At 57.7% G+C, this 18,945-nt stretch overlaps 1 protein-coding gene across 7 annotated transcripts; it reads right to left on the minus strand.

Moving 5' to 3' along the window:
- Positions 1-98: 98 nt before the first annotated feature.
- On the minus strand, positions 99-17,208 carry Caskin1 (CASK interacting protein 1). 7 transcript variants are annotated; one of them, XM_021251450.2, is made up of 21 exons: positions 16,898-17,206; positions 11,513-11,564; positions 11,317-11,414; positions 10,968-11,113; positions 10,793-10,888; positions 10,550-10,680; positions 9,813-9,921; positions 9,623-9,731; positions 9,446-9,540; positions 9,171-9,288; positions 7,855-7,956; positions 7,679-7,767; positions 7,511-7,595; positions 7,342-7,433; positions 6,575-6,766; positions 6,380-6,490; positions 6,192-6,293; positions 4,686-4,824; positions 2,606-4,609; positions 1,789-2,230; positions 99-1,607 (listed from the first exon to the last, which is right to left on the minus strand). In XM_021251450.2, exons 1-21 carry the CDS (start codon positions 16,989-16,991, stop codon positions 1,508-1,510), a joined length of 4,506 nt encoding a protein of 1,501 aa, XP_021107109.1. In that variant the 5' UTR covers positions 16,992-17,206; the 3' UTR covers positions 99-1,507. The 7 variants fall into 7 exon arrangements, with proteins under 7 accessions (XP_021107109.1, XP_012924349.1, XP_004873694.1 ...); XM_013068895.3 differs by having other exon boundaries at positions 6,380-6,766; positions 16,898-17,207; XM_004873637.3 differs by lacking the exon at positions 6,575-6,766 and having other exon boundaries at positions 16,898-17,202.
- Between the last annotated feature and the right edge of the window lie 1,737 nt (positions 17,209-18,945).

Genomic DNA, 18,945 nt, shown 5'->3' on the forward strand with positions numbered 1-18,945 from the left:
TCCCTGTAGGGAGAAGCACAACAAACTTGGCTCCTGGCCTCTAGTCTCTGTGCCCCACTTTCCCCAACCCCATAGCCTCAAAGAGTGAACCAAGCAGCTCCGATTTCTGTTTATTGACAGCCAGCTGACAGCAGCTCCCTGCCCAGACGACCCCCCTCCCACCTCCCAGAGCCCCAGCCTGGGCTGCCTACTGACGGCCAGCTGGTCAATTCAACAGGAAGCCCTAGGTGTGACATTTGGAAGAGGACCCATGTCCAGATGTCACCCTACCTGGCCCCCTCCATCAGCCTGCAGCACAATTGCTGGTTTTCGGCAGTTTTTAATTTTTTTTTAAGAAATGTCAAAGTTGTGCCCAACACTTGTGGATTCAGCAAACACGATAGAGGAGACCAGTCAGTACTTTTTAGAGGGAGGAAAGAGGAGAGAAGGTGAAAATGACCACACAACACAGCCTGGACCATGAGCAGAAGCATCCATGGGAATTGAATGAGGCCCTGGGGAGGGAGTCAGGCACACCCTTGTACGCAGATCTGCCAGCAGCCTGGCATGCGTACCTCTGCACCCACACCGCTGTCACTCGGCTGACATGCCCATGATGACACACTGACCCCAGGGCATTCCAACCAGCAACCACAGGGCATGGCCAGCCCAGGAGGAGGAAGCCCTCCCCACAATCTCAAGGGCACAGAGGACAGCCCGTCAGCCAAGGCACATCCTTCAAGTTCTTCCAATGCAGAGAAGTTACAGGTGAGAAAAGGAGAGGAGAGAGCCTGGGCAAAGCCCCTCCCCAGATAGTCTCCTGTGTGTTCATGGCCAGGGCACGACCACTCCTAGACGTAGGGAGGGAAGGACACACAGACAGATGTCCTGGGTCCCTGACAGTTTTAGTCTCAAGCTGGGCTCCAGTGTCCTTTCAGTTGGTAAATGGTTTTCTAATATAATCAATAATATTTCTTCTTTCTTTAAATATATATTTGTTAAAGTTATACCTTTTTGTTTCTCTGGGGAAATCTGCCTTAGCTCATTCCCAATAAATTAATATTTTTGATAGCTTATATTCTGGGGGGTGCAGTGGGGCAGCCGACTTTGGCCCCCTGTCCCTTGTGCTGTGCCAGAGCGACTGGCAGAGGTTCCCCAATGGGCAGTTCTGTGCTGGGCATAGGCCTGTGCTCTGCCACAGATTGGGGAAGGGGTGACAGCAGCTGCCCCACCTCATCCACAGGAGCCAGGGAGGGGGCAGCCCTTCACTCGCTCAGAGGCCGCGGCTGTGGCCCAGCAGTTATTGCACAGGGAGCAGCAGACAGGGCCGGGCACCATGGGGGCAGCGTGTCCACCCAGAGCCCTTGGAGCCCCTGGCCAGGCGGTCCTGTAGGTGGGTGCCTGTCTGGGCCAGGACGAGAGTTGTGCTTCTGCCGGGGTTGGGCAGCCCCGCCCGTCGCCACCCGCCCCTGCTCTGAGGGACCCGTCCTGAGGTAAGGGCGCGGCGGGTCGGATGAGGATAGCCGCCTCACTCCAGCATGGCGTCCAGCTGGTCGGCCAGGTCGTCAAACATGCTGCCGATGTCATCTAGGATGCTGCCAGTGCTCTTCTCTGCGACCGCAGAGGGCCTGGGGGGCGGTCGCGGGTGAGCATGCCCCACAGAACACAGGACCCGCCCCTTAGGCCAGGAGGCTTCCGCCTACCCAGGAAAGGTCACCCTGCCCACACACACAGGGTCTCGCCCACGACCCCGCCCAACCAATGAGTCCCGCCCACCCCAGGCCAATTCCCTGTAGTGCTCCCACCTACCGGGGGCCTTGCCCATCCTCCTGCCGGATCTTCTCCTCCACCGCTTGCAGCGCCGCGGCCAGACATGCGCTGGTCTCCTCCAGCTTCTGCCTCGCGCTATCCCCGGGCGAGGGCGAGGTCCCCTCGAGTGCAGCGGTAGCGCCGGCGGTGGCAGCGGCGGTGGCAGCGGCGGCGGCAGCAGCGGCACGTGGGGGCTTGGCAGGCACGTGCAGCGCAGGCGCGCCCGGGGACGGGGGCTTGGCAGGGCTAGCGCTCAGAGAGGGTGGCGTGCTGGCCGGCTTGGCAAGGGCAGGGGGCGGCTGGCGCGCTGGAGAGGGCGCAGGCGACGAGCTGGCGCTACCTGACTGCAGGCCTGCCGCGGCCTTGGCCGGTTTGGGTGCCGTGGGGGGCGGCGGCGGCTTGGGAGACACGGGAGGCGGCGTACCGTGTGCACGTTTCACTTCTGCGGAGAGGGGTACATTGGCATCCAGGCCGGTGCAAACACACTGGGAAGCAGAGACCGCCCTCTGCCCCAGTCTTCCCAGACCAAATCTATTTTCATCACTGCTTCCCAATCCCTCCTCCCTAGGTGTGACCTACTGGAGCCATAGGGCCCTCTAGTTGTTTGAATGCCTCAGGGCCTTTGAACCTCCATCCTACCTGGAATCCCACCCCTACCGCTTCCTGCGCCTGGGTACTCCCAGGCCTGGTCTGGCAAAGTTGTCGAAGGGTATGTGGACACTCCCACCCTATTCCACCTGGGCCTCATCAAATCCAAAGAGGCAAAGCCCTCAGACCATGGGATCTTGCACTGCCCTAGCAGGCTCCCTGCACTTACCTGGGCTGCCAGGACCAGGCAGGGGCACCTTCTTGGAGGAGGGCGTGGGTGACCCCTGGATCTTGGGCACAGGCTGAGTCAGGACAGGCTTAGGAGAGACAGGTGGCTTTGCTGGCTTTCGGGCATCACCTTCTGGCAGGGGCAGTGGGGGCAAGTGTGCCAGGTCGGTGGGTGGGGGCTCAGCAGGTGGGGGTGGGGGAGGCAACTCTGGGGGCCCAGCTTGCTCCAAGGCTGGGCGGCGTCGAACTGTGGCTGTGCCATTCTGATACACAGACAGTGATGGGAGGGGTTCAGAACCAGCCTCCCGCTCCTTGGCCTTAGGGCGACGCTTGACCGTGTCAGACTCTGTCAGGATGAATTTGACATTCTCCTGCTGGTTCTGCTTGGCCCGGATGCGCCTCTTCAGTGTGGCACTGGCCTCTACCCTGGCCAGGGGTGGGCCATCAACACTTGCCTCTCCCTTGCCTGGACCCTGAGGCTGCTGCCGGGCCTTACCATCTTCCACAAAGTGGCCTCCACCTGTTGGCTCCACAGACCCCCGGCGGGCAGTGGCCAGAAGTCCAGTAACAGGGCCGCTGAGTGTGCGGCGCCGGTTCACTACTTCACCATCAGGCCCAATGGCCTCTTTGTGCTTCACTGAGGCTAACACTGTGGCCACCCGGCCTGGCCCTGGACTGGCAGGATGAGGTGTGGGGTGGCCCTCAGGAGGCCTACGGGCAGCCCGACCACCACCCCCAATGGAAGACAGCTCAAGCATGGCCGCGATGCTCTTCACACTGCCGGCACTGCCTGTGTCCACACTGCCAGCCAGGTCACTAGCCCGCCGACGCTGTGCCTTGACCCCCAGCTGGTCTTCGTCAGTTTCAGCATCCTGAGCTGGCTCATCGGCCAGGTTGGCACTGGCCATGGCCGAGCTGGATCGCTTGGGTGGGGGTGGTGGGGGACCCTTCTTGCGGGGCCGAACAGCAAAGGACTGACTTCGGTTTACGTTCTTATCAGTGCCAGTGGGTGCCCTCACAGAGTGGCTGCGCCCCACGCGGCGCTGGACCGTGGCATAGGGTCCTGCAGCAGCAGGCACCAGCAGCTCATCCCGCTCTGGCTCGCTGTCAGATGCTGCATAGCGGTTCAGGCTGTGAGCACGCTTCTTGGGCCGCCCAGGCTCTGCCTCAGCTTCAGGGGGCAGGCACAGTGTGGGCACAGCTGCAGGCATGGTTTGGGGCACAGGCGCTGGTGTGGCTGGCCCTGTGTCACCCTCCACAGGCTGGGGCAGCACATAGGCAAAGCCACGGTGTGTAGGTGACTGTGGCAGGGAACGGGGTGACATGGGTCGCTCTGTTGGTGGCAGCAGCTGTGGGGTGGGCTTCACCTTGGCTGTGACGGGAGCTGGACCATGAGGTCCTGTGAGGGCTTGGGGGGAGCCTGGCCGGGCTTTGGTGGGCGTCTGAGGGGGTGTGAAATGGCTGCCACCTGGTGGAAGGACCTGCCGAGGCTTGCCAGGCACTGGGGGCACACTAGCCCTCTTGATGTGGTGCCCATGGCGGCCAGACCGGACCTCCTTAGGTAGGGTACCAGGGGCCTGCCCCTCATCCAGTAGGTATTCCTGGCTTCGTGACATGGGGCTGCCAGGCCCAGGGGGCCCTTCTCCTAGCAGCTCCTGAGAACTACTCATATGCCGAGCCCGTCCACCTAGGCTGGGCTCCTGCCGCGAGGTGGCCTTTGGGGTGGGCGGCAGGTGGTTGGAAGGCTTCTCAGCAGTCCCCCCATCGGCCGGGCCAGTCATGGCAGCCTGCAGCTCGCCACTGAGCTCACTGTCCTGGAAGGTGGTCATCTTAGGAGATTGGCAGTCAGTTGGAGCAGGCTCAGGTGGGGGTGGGGACTCAATAGCCATCATTTTGAGTGACTGGGGTGCCTTTCGATGCAGGGGTCCCCCCTCATACTTGGCATATTCTGCTTTCTGGAGCTCTGCCAGCTTCCTCACTGCCAGCATCAGCTTCTTTTGGTGGCCTGGGTGAGACATGGGGGCAGGTCAGGTGGACCGTGAGGGGGAGGGGCTGAGCCAGGACCAGGGCCAGGGCCTCACCCAGCTTAGTGATGCCGATCTCCTGCAGGTCTTCCCAGGTGATGTCTGTGATGAAATCAATGTTCTCATAGCCGTTGTCCACCAGCACCTTGTAGTACTGTGCCAGGCCGATCATGGACAGCCACACGGCCAGGTTAGCCTATGGAGCAGGGGACATATAGGGGCAGCCCAAGCTGGCTGCTTGTACCTTGCCAGCCTACTTGGAGCTATTGGAGGAAGAAGCACTTGTCCCGCAGGGCACGGACAAACAGAAGGACGAACAAATAGACCCAGGGTGTCACTACTGCAGACAGCATTAGCAAGAGCCCAAGACAGCTCCTTAGCACACCTATGGAGCACTGGTACACATAGGACCCAACACACACACACACACACACACACACACACACACACACACACACACACACACACAGGGACCTATCCTCAGGACATGGTTTTAGGGGGAAGAAACTACTTCCTCACCTGGCCAGGCAGCCATGGGCACAGGGCCCTTAGGGGATGAACCCATGCATCACAGACACAAACACACAGTACCAGATTGGATACACATACACACGCACCCCCTATACTCTCCACATCCAAAGCACACAGGTATCCATACCACCTCCTAACACACACTCGCTTGCTGTTTCCTCACCTACATCAGATGTGCTTACTCACATGTCACGCACACACCACACAGCCACATCAGCACACATGCAAATGTCCACAGCAGTCTTAACCCAGCAACACCCTATCATTTCCTATGCTCCCAGCCAGATCCACTCGTGCTCCAACACTCACTACCCTCAGTCTCACCAGTGACAGAGTGAGGCAAGGCCACAGGGCCCAGATGTGCTCCTGGGAGGATCTCTGAGCTGCTGACTGAGTGGACAAGGTAGGGTAGATGAGTGCAATGCCCCCATCAACAGATCCAGGGCCCTGGGGGGTTTGGGTGGCCACCAGTGCCTCACCCATAGATGAATAGGAGCCAGTCGACCAGAAAGCCAGTCTGAGGTTGGGCAGCCCTGAGCCCACCTCCTCTCAGCCCAGAAGCTGCCCCCACACGGACACATCCCTGTAACAGCACAGGCCATGGTCTGAACATATACCATCAGAAATTGAGTGTCAGCTCCTGGCACAGGTCAGCATTTATGGCAGACATTGTACATGCAGCTGTCATGGGACCCTAAAGAGTATTTGGCATACCAGTATGTTTCCACATGGGCCTTCTATAGTCTGCATGTGGGCAGTGCCCTAAGGTGTCACTGTGTGAAGGGGACGCTCCTTGCCTCAGACTGTCCTCACTCTGCCAGCCCCCAGACAGTATCACCTTGCCCCTGCCCAGGGAAGCTGGCCTCAGTGTCTGGGGTAGACAAACAGAGGCTGTCCGGGAGCTCCCTGCTGGTGGGCCATCCTCCACTCTGCTCCCTAGAGCCCCAGTGAGCAGGTTAAGGCTGTAGTCATCTGTCTGTCTGTGTCTGTCTGCTGGTCCTGGCTCAGCCACCAGGATGAAAGGAGCCTTACAGGTTTGTGTTCGGGTAGCCAGTCAGGGATGTTCAAGCCGCTGATCTCTGCCGTGATCTTCTTTCGGTGGCCTGGCTTGGTGACACCTATAGCCGTGAGGTCCTAGGCAGAGTGAAGGCCCATAAGCAAGAGACAGGGCCTGTCACTGGGAAGGGATAGCAGCCAGTGGCCAGCCTGTTGCAGCTTACCTCAGGGGTCATACGGCTGATGGTGGGCAGGTCATAGCCGGCACTGGTGAAGTTGGGGGCATAGAGCTGCAGCTGGAATGTGGCAAGCCACTGGCTGACTGCCTCAGCACTCTGGAAGACACAAGGCACCGGCTGCAGGCCGCCCACCGCCAGGCCTGTGCCCCGGCCACCATAGCACCTCCTTTTCTGCTCAACTGGTGGGCCACGGAGTGCTGGGTCTGCTGTCCATGGTTCATCTGCAGCCAGGCCCTGGTAAGCCTGGCACTGGTGCTCCGTCATCTGCCATCCTGGACACTGAGCATCCTCAGCCCTCCAGCCTTCTTCTGTTTTCTCCACCCGGAGGGTACAGCTGTTCATGTCATAGCCTTCCTGACCTGCCCCCCGTTCCTGCACCAAAGACACCCATACCATCTTGGGGAGGCAGGTGGTGTGACCCCGTGTGAGAGGGCTCTGGGGAATGGGTCTCGGGCTGGGCTCCTCAGTGCTGTGCCCAGCTCCCTGGAGGGTGGACTCTGTGCCCATAGGCAGGAACACCATGCCTACTCTGCTGTGCAGGACCCAGCCAGCAGCTCACACCTCCCAGCACATGGGTGCATGCACACGCAACCCCTTGCACCCAAGCACACACCCATGTGTCTCACACCTATCCCCTTCCATGAGTGCAGCTACACACGTGCATGCCCAGCTTGCAGTCACACTACTGCACACACACATATTCATCACCCTGTATGCCTCCACAAGCACATACATGTTATCTCACAGACTACATAGTGGACAACACCTATACACTCACATATGTTCACACATGACACATTCACAGATTGACAGACAGAAGGACAAGATCTGACCTTGCAAAGGCCCCAGCTGCTGCTGAGGCCAGGCCAGGCCAGGCAGACTGCCTGGGTGCCAAACTGTCTACCCTTGCCCCCCAGCCTGGTCCCAGGAGCCTGCCCGGCCTGTACCTTGCCCTCCGATGCTGGCTCCAGCTTCTTGGGAGGCTGTTCCACATAGCCTTGTCCAGTGTGAGCTACTGGAGGCTGGGACCGGGCCGCACCTAGTGACAAGACGAGGTGACAGGGCAAAGGTGTTCAGGGGTCACCTTCCTACAGATCAGTGCAGCTAGGTCCTCACCTGTGGTCCCCTCCGGAGGCTTGACAGGGCTGTCGCCTGGGCTGGATTCAGAGACAGACTTCTGGGAAAGCACTGTTGCCAGGAGCTACAACCCAGTAAGGCCAGCTCACCCAAGCTGCTCCAGGCCTGGCCACCCAGCTGTCCCAGTCCAGCCACTACCTCACTGACCTTGACCCCTTCAGAGCCTGCATGTAGGGTGTGGCCCCCACCACTCCTGCCACCAGCCACACTGCTCAAGCTGCCACTGCGATCTCCACCTGCCCACACACGGAGCATGAGGCCAGTGTCAACCCCTGCATGGTCCAAGTGACACCACCCCTGCCCTCCTCAGCCTTCTGGCCTACCTGCAAAAGGCTTCCTCAGCACCCAGATCTCCTCAGGGGGCCCAGAGGGCCCTGATGAGCTTCCTCCCTGGGATGGGCTTGGCTCACTTCCTACTCGGGAACCTGCAGGCCAAGCACATCCTGAGTCCTGGATCTGCCCGGGGGGGTGGGGTCTGGTACAGAGAGGGGGAGGGACATGGTCTTCTTGAGTCCTGGACCTGTGCAGGTGTGGCCTGGTTGGAAAGGTGACTAAGCAGAGGTACATACACACCTCTGGAGATCATATTATAGCTTCCTTCCTGGCTAACTCCAGGGAGCTGAGAGACCCTCTGGAGACCCCCTCCCCACCTCAGACATTTGAGATTAGGAAAAAGTGGCTGAGAGCACCAGGTGTCCTGTGGGGAAAAGAGCTGATGGTTGATGGAGGACCATTTCTAGGTGCAAGTGAGGTAAGAAGTTGCCCAGGAGCCTGATGCCAACAATCCCATCCCAGGAACTAGATGACCTTCCACTTCCTTGACACACCTTCTAACTGGCATCCTCTGCCTTCTTGCCCCATCTATCAATCTCCATGTCCTTTGGAAAAGGTAAGCCACTCCAGCCTACTGAAATCAGGCCGTGGAACATCCCAGCCTGGTCCTGCACCTCACTCACTCTGCTTTAGCCACACTGGGCCCCTGTCCCTTCAGGTGCCAGGTTCTTTGCCTCAGTGCTTTTGCACATGAGAGTCCTAATGCCTGAACTGCTGCATATAGTTGACCCCTTTCACTTCTCAGGGCCTTTTTGGGGGGGGGGAGGGGGTTGGGGACAGGATCTCACTGTGTAGTTCAGGCTAGCCTTGAAGTCACTATGCAGCCCAGGCTGACCCCGAACTTGCAGTGAGCCTCCTCCCTCCACCTCTCAAGTACTGGGATTAGTCACCACACCCAGTTCAGGGCCTTCTTTAACTGCACTATCTAAAGCAGGCCTCTCTCCAAATTTTCCCTGTCACGGATTAGTATTTTCTCCTCCATATCTACTTCACTGACTCTCACTCCTTCCTACTCCAGGGTGAGCTTCTGGAAATTCAGAGCAACATCTGTCTGGGTCCCTGTGTGTCTCCAGTGGCTGGCTCAGAACTGGAGCATGGCAGGCATGCAGTGTTTGTGGAATAAAGAAGGACTCTGTGCAGGGTGCTGGTGAGGAGATGATTGGTGGGACACACTGCTGGACCCTACTCCTGGCAGTGGCTAAAATTCAGCCCTGCCACCAGGACAACAAAGCACATTTGCTGCCTCCTGGCCCCTCAGCTCAGGCTAAATGTCTCGCTGCTTCCCCCACAGCTGGGTGGGACTTGCCTGCTCTTTTGATGATGGCCTCACCCAAGGAGGATGGGAAGTAGCCCACCCGGTCATTGCCTGTCCGGTTGTCATGGATACAGCCCTTCCACCTGCCATCTGGATGTTGTTCCAGGACCTGGCCAAATAAATAGGGCAGCATCCTTAGGGAACTGTCTCAATAGGTGGGTCCTGCTTCCCAGTGCCCCCCACCAACTGCTGCAGGAGGATCTTCTGGGTGAACATCCCCGGGTCCCACCCTTCTATGCCTCAGTAGCCCCCAGGGCAATTCTCACTGTGATGATGTCCCCAGCCTTCACGTTGAGGCTCGTCAGGTCGTAATTGTTGCAATAATCCTTGGTTGCCCGGACCTGCAGGGCCGCTGAGGCCTCTGGGAATACATGAGGTGGACCCCCCCAGTCCTGCAAGCTGCCTGCCCTGACCCCACCCCACCCTCAGCTGTCTGGGCCCACCTCGTAGCAGCTGCTTGATCTCTTTGCTGGCCTGTGATGTGGTGAACTGGTGTACGATATCCAGCGCCGTCTGGCTGTAGGTGTTCCTCACTTGGGCATTGATCCCACTCTGAACAGGGGAAAGTGTGTGACCCTGTCAGAGGTCCCCTCACCCCCACTCATCCCCAGCTGCCCCCTGCTCTAGACTCACGTCCAACAATAGCCGAACCACTTCTGTCTTCCCACAGAGTGCTGCCTCATGCAGGGCTGTGCCAGACTTAGTCTGGCGGTTAATGTCGATGCCAGCTTGGAGGAGGAGTCTGGTGGGAAGGAGGGGAGGGAGGACAAGGCCTTTCAGCTGAGCAGTCCTCCTTGGCTCTTAAGCCAGGCTTGATTCCCACCTGCTTAGGCTGAAGAATGGTTCCAGTGCTGTTCTGTGTCCCTGACTACAACAGTATCTGATATTTGGCAAGCACTTGCCAGAGGGCCCATCCCTTGCTAGCCTCTCATAGCTATTATATTGTCCAGTCCTGGTATAAGCACTCCTGTGACCCTTGGTTTATAGGTGGGGAAACTGAGCCCTGGAGAAGCTAAGTGCCTCTACAAGGTCACCTTGCAAGTGGAGAGCCCAAGCTAATGAGCTATGGGAGACGGAAGTAAGAGCATCACAAATTCAAGCCCAGCCTGGGCAATGTAGTGACCTACTGAGACCTTGTCTCAAAACAAAAAACCAAAAAAAACAAAAAAAAACCCAACAACCCCTCTCTCTGACCCTTCCAGCTCAACCTTTACCTGGGCCTCTATACCTAGCACCCTAACTACATCCCTATAGCTTCCCAGAGGTTCCTATTTTGTCCCAGGCCAGGAGCAGGACCCCTGAGCCCATGGATGCCACCGAACCCCAAGAATCCTGAGGCTGGGTTCCCCTCTCCCTGTCACTGGCAATACCTGATGATGTCAATGTGGCCATTCTTGGCTGCCAGGTGTAGGGGGCTGGTGCCATTGGGGTCAGTGGTGTCGCCCGGACGTGGCTCCAGCAAAGCCGCACACATATTGCTGCTCAGGAGTAGCTGGACCACCTTGAGGGAGGTGTCAGTGTAGGAGGGCACTGGCCTGGGGCTGCTCCCAACCTCTCCCCAGGTGAAGAGTGTAGGCAGGTAGAGTCCCACTCAGCTCTCAGGGGAGACTTACCCCAACTCGGCCAAACTCACAGGCCAGGTCCAGAGGTGTCTTCCCTGAGTTGTCCACCATGCATGGGTTAGACTGGTGCTGCAGCAGCATCTCAGACTGCAGACCCAGGTCATGATCAGTTCCCAGCAGCACCAGCCCTGGTATCTGCCCACCCCATTGTGCCACCCAGACTCACCACATCGTAATGACCATGCTGGGCCGCCAGGTGCAAGGGGATGTGGCCCTCATCAGATGGGACATTTACTGCTGAGCCAGCCTTCAGCACTAGCTTCATGGGCTCCTTCCGACCCTGCCAGGCTGCATAGTGCAAGGGCCGCATACCTGGGGACAGGTGGGGCCATTGGGACTGACTCTGGTTCTGAACCCAACCCTGACCTCAAGGACATAAATCCCATAAGATTTTGCCTTGGCCCAGACTGAATCCATGGGCAGAGGCCTCAGTGGAGGGACCATCCAGGCTGTGAGGAGCCCACCCCTGACCTTGATCTTCTGCCCCTGGCCTAGAGGCTCTGGACCAGTCTTGCCTTTGTTGTCCTTGATGTCCACAGCAGCCTGAGCCTCCAGCAGTAGAGAGATCAATTCTGTGTTGCCATTCAGGGCCGCATGGTGCAGGGCTGAGAAGCTGGGCAAGCAAAAGGCAAGTCTAGGAGAGGACCTAGCCCCCTGGCTTTCTACAGGTGATGCCCACCCCGTTCACTATCATCCCAGCTAAGAACTCACCCATCTGGGTCCTGAAAGTTGACGTTGATCTTCTTGGTGGAGCCCAGGAGCTCTAGGGAAGGAGGGAAACACAATGAGAAGCTCTGCCCAGTTCCCTCAAGGAAGTCCAAGAGCAGAGGTGGACGGTGGTGGCTCCTTGTGGCCTGGAGCCAGGTTCTTAGGCTATAAACATGCATGCCACTCCAGGTGCCAGCATTTTGAGGTTCCATTTCCTATTGCACTGAGTGTATGTGTGGGGGGTGTCACCATGCCATGGGTTCTGGGCTGTCTCCACCTGGGAATGGGAGTCAAGGCTATGTACCCATGTGGGCACCCACATGTGCACACACAGCCCCTCCCTCAAGATGCTGGCTGGGCACCTGCCACTGGTGGGAGGGAGAGAGCCACCCAATCTGTCTCAGAAGGACCCAGATGGGGCCGGGGGTGGCCAGGAAGGCTGGAACACCGGAAATGGGGTATCTCTAGGGAAAGAGCTGCATCACCACGATGTAGCCCTTCACTGTCAACCCAGACCTGCAGTATGGATGAGTCCTACCCTCACAGGGTAGAAAGGGGTGGCTGGCAAGGAGGCTACTGCCTCAGAGTGATATGGCCATAGTCACCCCCGCCTTTGAGACCTCTCTTCCTGGAGCCACCCCTAGCTGTCTGGCAGAGGAGGGGAGCCCACCGATACCCTCCCAGTGGGCTCAAATCCACACGGCCTAGGGCCAACCCCAGCCCGTCTGGGCCATGGTTACATAACCCATTTGTGGGTCAGTTGCTCTGTGAGACGGGGCTGGCAGGACAGAAGCCCCTTTGTCCAGGCCCAGAAGAGGGGTGGGGGTGGGGTACCAAGGGCAGGAGAACCAAGGGAGTTGAGTCACAGAGGGTTGGCTACAAGGCTCTACTCCAGCTCTGTCTCAGCCACTGGGTGCAGGGTGTGGTTCCCCTAGGACCCTTTAAGTCCAAGAAGATAGATCTGAATTTGAATCTTTATTCTGTAAATCACTAGCCGTATGGGCTTGGCCTCTGGGCTCCTCCCTGGGCCTGAAAAGAGAATAACAGAGTTGGGTTTGGTGGTACATGCCTGTAATCCCATCTAGGAGGCTGAGGCAGGAGGATCACCAGTTCAAGCAATTTAGAAGCTGAGCAACTTAGAAACTTAGCAGACCCTGTCTCAAATTTTTAAAAAATAAAAAAGGGGTTAAAATGTAGCTCAACACTGGGGCAAGGGATAAGGTATTTCCAGACCCAGGTTTTTACTAAGGTCAGCTATGTGGGAATCCATGAGCTCTGGGGTTTCCCAAGAGCAGGTGAGCAAAGGCATCTCTACTTCTCTGGCCACCTGCTCAGACACTGCTGGTGCCAGTGTCCATCTTGGTGGGCAGCAATGCGGACCTTCTCTTTGGTGGCCCTGGCCAAACCTTGAAGTCAGCCCCAGGGATTTTTTTTGCACATACAAATCATGTCCTCAAGAAAAGAAAATTCTGCTGATTCTACCTCAAGATTTGCTCAAAGCACACCCAGGATCCTATGCTTCTCACCATGCTGTGGCCAGCAACCTGTTTCAGAGACCCTACCTCTGGCTCTCCACTGGCATCCATACTCCCTTCCCACACCCCTTGGTCTGTCTTTTGTACCCACTAGTTAGTACCCTGGTTTGCTTTTGTGTGTGTGTGCTTTTTGTTTTGAGACTGTCTCAACTCCCCTCCTAAGCAAAGGTACCCTGTTAAAAATGCAAGTTGGCTCATCTCACTCTACTCCCGGAGAAATGCCCATTTCACTGGGGTGAAGAATGAGCTATACAATGGCTCTGCAGGATATCGCTCCCCCTGACTTGCTTTGAGCTCCCTGTCCTCTACTTCCATCATCTGATCCAGCTGATCCAGCTACATTTTTGGTGTTCCTTGGAAATATAAACAGCCCTTGTCACTGGGCCTTTGCACATACCATGTGTGTATGTATAGGCTACTTTTCCTTCAATGAGCTATATGACACCCCCCCCATTGCTGTAAGGTCTCTATTTAGATGTCACCTGCTCAGTAAGGCCTCCCATCCACAACAACCCCTTCCCTTCCCCTATCTGCTGCATTTTTTTTCTCTTTCGCCCCCATGATCCCCACCAGGTCACATCTACTTTTTTTTTTTTTGGTACCAGGGATCAAACTCGGGACCTTGCACTTTTGAGGCAGGCACCGGAACCACTGAGCTAAATCCCCAGCCCCACATCTACTTATTACTTGTGTAAGTCCACCTCCAGCACTGAACTACATGCTCACAGAGGACAAGGGCTTTCATCAACTTTGCTCACTGGTGTACTCTCCGTTAGCTGAAACAGTGCCTGCTGCCTATGAAGTACTGAACTGATGATGGAACTGGTATCCACATCCCCTGTATAGTCCAGCCAGCTTCATGGCACATGGCTGGCACAGTTCCTCAGGCCCCATGCTTGAAATTCTTAATTGTTGGTTAAGATGACCCATGGGGCCTTGCATGGAGCCCTGGAAACTATGTGGCTGGGCCTGCTACAAGCTGAAGAGAATGTGGATGTCACTGTCCCATTGCATCCCCTCTAAGGCCATGCTCAGGACACCTACCTCCCCAAGGAATATGTTGTCCCCAACTCTTCTTACTGCAAGGTAGCACTCCTAGCATCTCCCAAGACTTGCCAAGCCAGACCCCTCTCCCCCTCCCCACCACAGGCCCTCTAAATTCCCATGAGCCCATCTGGCCACACCTGCAGGGGCTGACATTTTACAGGGACTTGGCACTCAAGGCCCAGAAAGTGACCCGATCCAGTGGTGGGAGGAGTCTCCATCAAGAAGGGGACTACCTCACGTGAGGAGCCTCCTTACTAAGGTCATCTGCCTGTGGTCTCAGGGAGGAAAACAGCTGAAACTCGTTGGAGGGCAGCCTGAGGTCTAAGAGGCCTCCTCCACACAATGCCTGCAAGGGGCACTGGGTCCCCAGGAAGGGCCGAGAACTAAAGAGTGCCTAGGGCTGGGGAGACTGTCCCCCAGGGAGATGGTTTCTGAGTGAAGCAGGAGCAGAGCACAGGTAGGATGGGGGCAGGTAGGTGGGGGCCAAGCTGAGGTCGTGAGAGTCTGTTCCTTTTCCACAAGGTCAGAAAGTCCTCCTGACTCTACATCAATAGAACAAGTCTTGCCTCCTAACCCACCCCACTTCTGTCCCTGTTTCTTGAACCCCTAACCTCCTAACTGCTCTCCTGAAACTACCCCCAACTTTGAGGCCAGAGGCAAACTCTAGGTTGGAGGGAACTCTTAGTGGCCAAGATGATAGAGTGAGGCAGGCCTGGCTCAGTGTTCAGGGAGTGTCCTCAGGCCCACAAGGAGGGAAGCTGGACCAGAGGGAAAGGCAGTGCCCCTTCCTCACAGCAGAAGGGAGGCCTTTGCCCAGCATATTCACTGCAGAGCAGTCTCTTCTTCCCCTCAAGGATAGCTATTAAGTGTATGTGTGCGTGCGTGCATATGTGTGTGTGTATATGCATGCACATGCAAGGGGGAGTTCCCTTCAAGGCAGGGTAGGGGGCTGACAGCTTGGGGTGACAGCCACTGTAGGAGGAAAGGGGTTGGACACTGGGAAGGGACCACAGACATGGGATCCTGGGAAACTCTCTAGGCCTGGGGGTGGGGAAACTCTCAAGGACACTGCTAGAAGCCCCCTACCCTATGGCCCAAACCCCAGCTGTACTTTGCTGAATCAAAATACATCTTACTCCAAAGCAGGCCAGTGTTGCTATGACGACTGAGCTAATTCATGGAGGGATTTCTCCATCTGATTTATTATGCCCGCCCCTGTGAGTCAGAGCACAGATATGGGGGACAGGGCAGGTGTCTCTCTTACTCCAGAGGCCACACCATGCAGAAACAAAGGCTGAGATCCAGGGAGAAATGAAAGCCCCGACACCTCCCCAGGATGGCAGGAGAATAGGGAGGAGGAAACCCCAAACCTGAGGCCCACAGGTCCCTGGCTGTGGAAGGAAGCCAGCTTGGTTAGTGTTTACTGAGCATTTACTAAGTGCTTTGGGTGTGCCCACTGTTCTCAGGACACTACTGTGGGGCAGGAACCATGGGACTCCATCCTACAGACAGAGACTGAGGCCCAGAGGACACTGGCCACTAGGTGGAAGCCTGTACCATGCCTGTTCCTGCCTCTCCCTAGAAGCCCTCCCTTTTTTATCTCTGAGGCCCTTAAGCCAGCCCTAGTGAGAACAGCCTGCAGGGCCTCATCTCAGTCTGTGGAAGCAGCAGACCACGTGCCTGCAAGCTGTGGATATTCTTCACTGCTGGCCAGGCAGGGCTGCTGAAAAGGTGTTAACCTGGAGCTCCAGTACCTACCCCCCCACCAGTCAGAGGTTTCAGTATCCCCCTGAAGAAAGGGAAGAGGGTCCCCTGCTTGCATACAGCCTGTGGGGTGAGGGGGAAGTGAGGGCACCCAGGTCCCATGTGCCAACCTGCAGAGCCCTGCCTGTGCCCGCACCAGTGCCCTGACACACTGACATGGTCATACGTGCGCAGCCGCACACGCAGCTTGCAGCTGGTCCACAGACCCATCCATCTATCTCCAGTGGCCCCCAGGGAGGCTCTGGGCTGAGCCAGGATGAGCACGGAGATGAGGACTCCAAGACCCAGGCCCTTCCCTGAGAACCCCACAGTGCAGGCCAGGGATGGCTGGTCTCAGCCCCCACTCATCCACAGCCCCCTTCCCAGCAAAAAAGCCAGGGAGGACTAGGTCTGTTGAAGCCATCCTGAGCAGTGGGCCCCAAACCCTTGCTCTCCAGGCCACCCTTGCTGGGAGTTTAGCCTGCCCTGGGCTCTCGACCTTGGGCCTCAGCTCCCTCATTAGTAAATGACCCTCACAGGCCATGCCTAGGCAGCCACACCCCCAGTGTGGTCTTGCCCCACCTACCCTGCAAAACGTGTTATCCAGCATGGGATGGGGAGGGGTGTCTGCCTAGGACCGTCATCACTCCACACCCCCCCCACACACACTCCGTTGCCCCTGCTACAAGGGCTCCCTCCCTCTCCACACTATAGGACGGGGAGTCTGCCCTTTAATGGCCCCAGCAGGGACACCCCCAACCGCCAGCCAGCCTGCAGCCTGGGAAGGGGAGGGGGCAGCGGCAGGGAGGGAGGATGCGAATGCCTGCGCTGCCGGCTGGCCGGGTAATGGGTGCCGCAGGTGCCTGCCACCGCCGAGGGGCTCGGGGATAGTCGTGTGCTGGGGCCATCCCTCCTCCAGCGCTGGGGGACTAGGGGACCGTTAGGGGGGCGCGGACCGAGGGTCAGGCGCTGCCGGCCCCGCCCCGCCTCCGGGGACCCATGGCACTCCCTCCCCGCCCTGCGATCCCCCCACCCCCGCGCCGCCGGCGCCCACCGCACTCACTGGCCTTCCCCGGCCTCGGCCTCTGCAGCAGCCTCTGCGCGGTCCCCACGTCCTCCGCCTTCACCGCCTGCACGAGCTCCTGCTCCTTCCCCATGGCTCGGCCGGGCCGCTGCAACGCGGCGCGTTCCGTGCGCCCCGCTCAGAGGTGGCGGCGGCCCCGCATCGCCTGGGCCCCGCGCCGCCCGCCGCCCTGCGCCCTCCGTGGGCTGGGGTGGGCTGGGCTGGGCTAGGGCTCTGCGCTGAAAGCAGCGGCGCGTTACGGGCGGAGGGCGGCCGGGGGCGGCAGGCGCGGGGCGGGGGCGCGGCACCGGCGCCGCCTCCCGGACGCCTGGGTCCGCTCCTGCGGCCGCCGTCAGCCCGCGCCGGCCGCGCGCCCCGCTCCGTGGCTCCGCCCCCACACCGGGCCCTCCTCCCCCCGCCGACGCCCCCTCCCCACGTGTGGATAAGAGGGTCAGCCCTGGGCTCTGCGGACTGGGGTGGGGGGGAGCTGGCCACAGAGCTGGTCACGGAGCCCGGACGCGACGGAGGGAGCAGCGTGAAGCTGAGCCGAGGAGAGGCTTCCAGAGGCTGCGGGACCCAGGGGGAGGGACTCGGCGGCAGTGGGCGGGCGGGGACCCGGGCACCAGTGGCACCAGAGTCTGCCCGCCAGAGGCTGTCAGACATTTCTGGCCCGTGGTTTCCTTAGGAGGTGTCAAGGGATTGTGAAGCGGAATCTCCAAATAATGAATTCGGTGTCAGGGAACCCGCACCCCCTCCCCCAGCTACACCTTCTTCCCAGTCAGGCTGGCTCTTTTCCACAAACAATACAGCACAACAGTTCTCCCCGCAGGGTGGCCCCAGAGGAAGCCTGACTCCTCCAACCTGGGCACCAGTTAGTGTGTAGCTCTTCATATCCACCAGGAAGGGGCCTCAAGCCTATACCCAGGATCAGTCTGAGCCCTAGCTGCAGCCCTTTTACTCTCCAGTCTCCAGCCACAGGTTTCTGCAGCTCCAGGCAGGACAGTCTGCTGGACAGATCCTGGAACCCTGCATTCCCAGAGGCCTCCTCTCTTCATCTCCTGCCTGAAGGCCAGGCCCTGGGTATTAGGCCCTACCCTTGCAAATGCGTGCAGTATGGTAGACACAGATCTGTTAAGGTCTGTATCCTGGCTTAGGCTCAGTGTCCTCATTGGCAGCAAGGAGATCAACACTCCAATTCAGCAAGGGTATTGGGAGAATTTGGTGGCCTGACCCATCAAGCAGGTCCCAGGAGAGTGGCCAGAGGGTGGGAAAGGAGAAGCAGCAGGCCCAGGGAAGCCCTCCCCCCCAAAATCTTATCATCCCCTTGTGAGGTCACCTGTGAGGATTAAGGAGCAACTCTAGGTCTTCTGGCATGCGTCAGACTTCCAAGGACGCTTCACCTCCATTGCCAGGTCAGGAGCTGAACTGGTCACTTTTAGATGAAGATGACTTATTTTCCACGTTCTATAAAGAAACTGAAAGCCTGGTCCAGTAACACAGGCTTAATCCCAGCTACTCAGGAGGTTAAGGGAGGAGGACTGCAAGGTCAAGGCCAGTTTGGGCAGTTTAGAAAGACCCTATCTCAAAGTAAAATATAAAAAGGGATGGGAATGTAGCTCAGTGATAGTGTCCCTAGATCAATCCTCAGTACTGGGAAAAAAAAATTTTTTTAAATACAGAGGCCCACTCATCAAATGTTGAATATTTATTTATTTATTTATTTATTTTAGAAAGAAAGGGTCTTTATTTACTCACGGTTTGGGAGATTCAAAGCGAGGGCCTCAGGGCCACTCCGTAGCAAATCCAGGAGCTTGCACAGAAATGTTGAATATTTAAATGCTTTAATGCACACTAATAACCTGTTAAATAAAATATATTCTATTCTATCTCAACAAATATACCTTCATTATAATCTGAAAGGCCAAGTTTAAATTTAGAATTCTTGTATTCCTTTTGGGTAATGAATTGGCCCCTGCTTGTAGCTGCCCCACTCATTCCCTGATCAGCTCTGGCACTATCTATATATGCCAAACAGGGCCAGGATTTAG

The sequence above is a fragment of the Heterocephalus glaber genome, unplaced genomic scaffold (assembly GCF_053883595.1).
Source record: "Heterocephalus glaber isolate CG9 unplaced genomic scaffold, H.glaber_assembly_v1.0 deba00001781, whole genome shotgun sequence".
In the NCBI taxonomy this organism is placed as follows: domain Eukaryota; kingdom Metazoa; phylum Chordata; class Mammalia; order Rodentia; family Bathyergidae; genus Heterocephalus; species Heterocephalus glaber.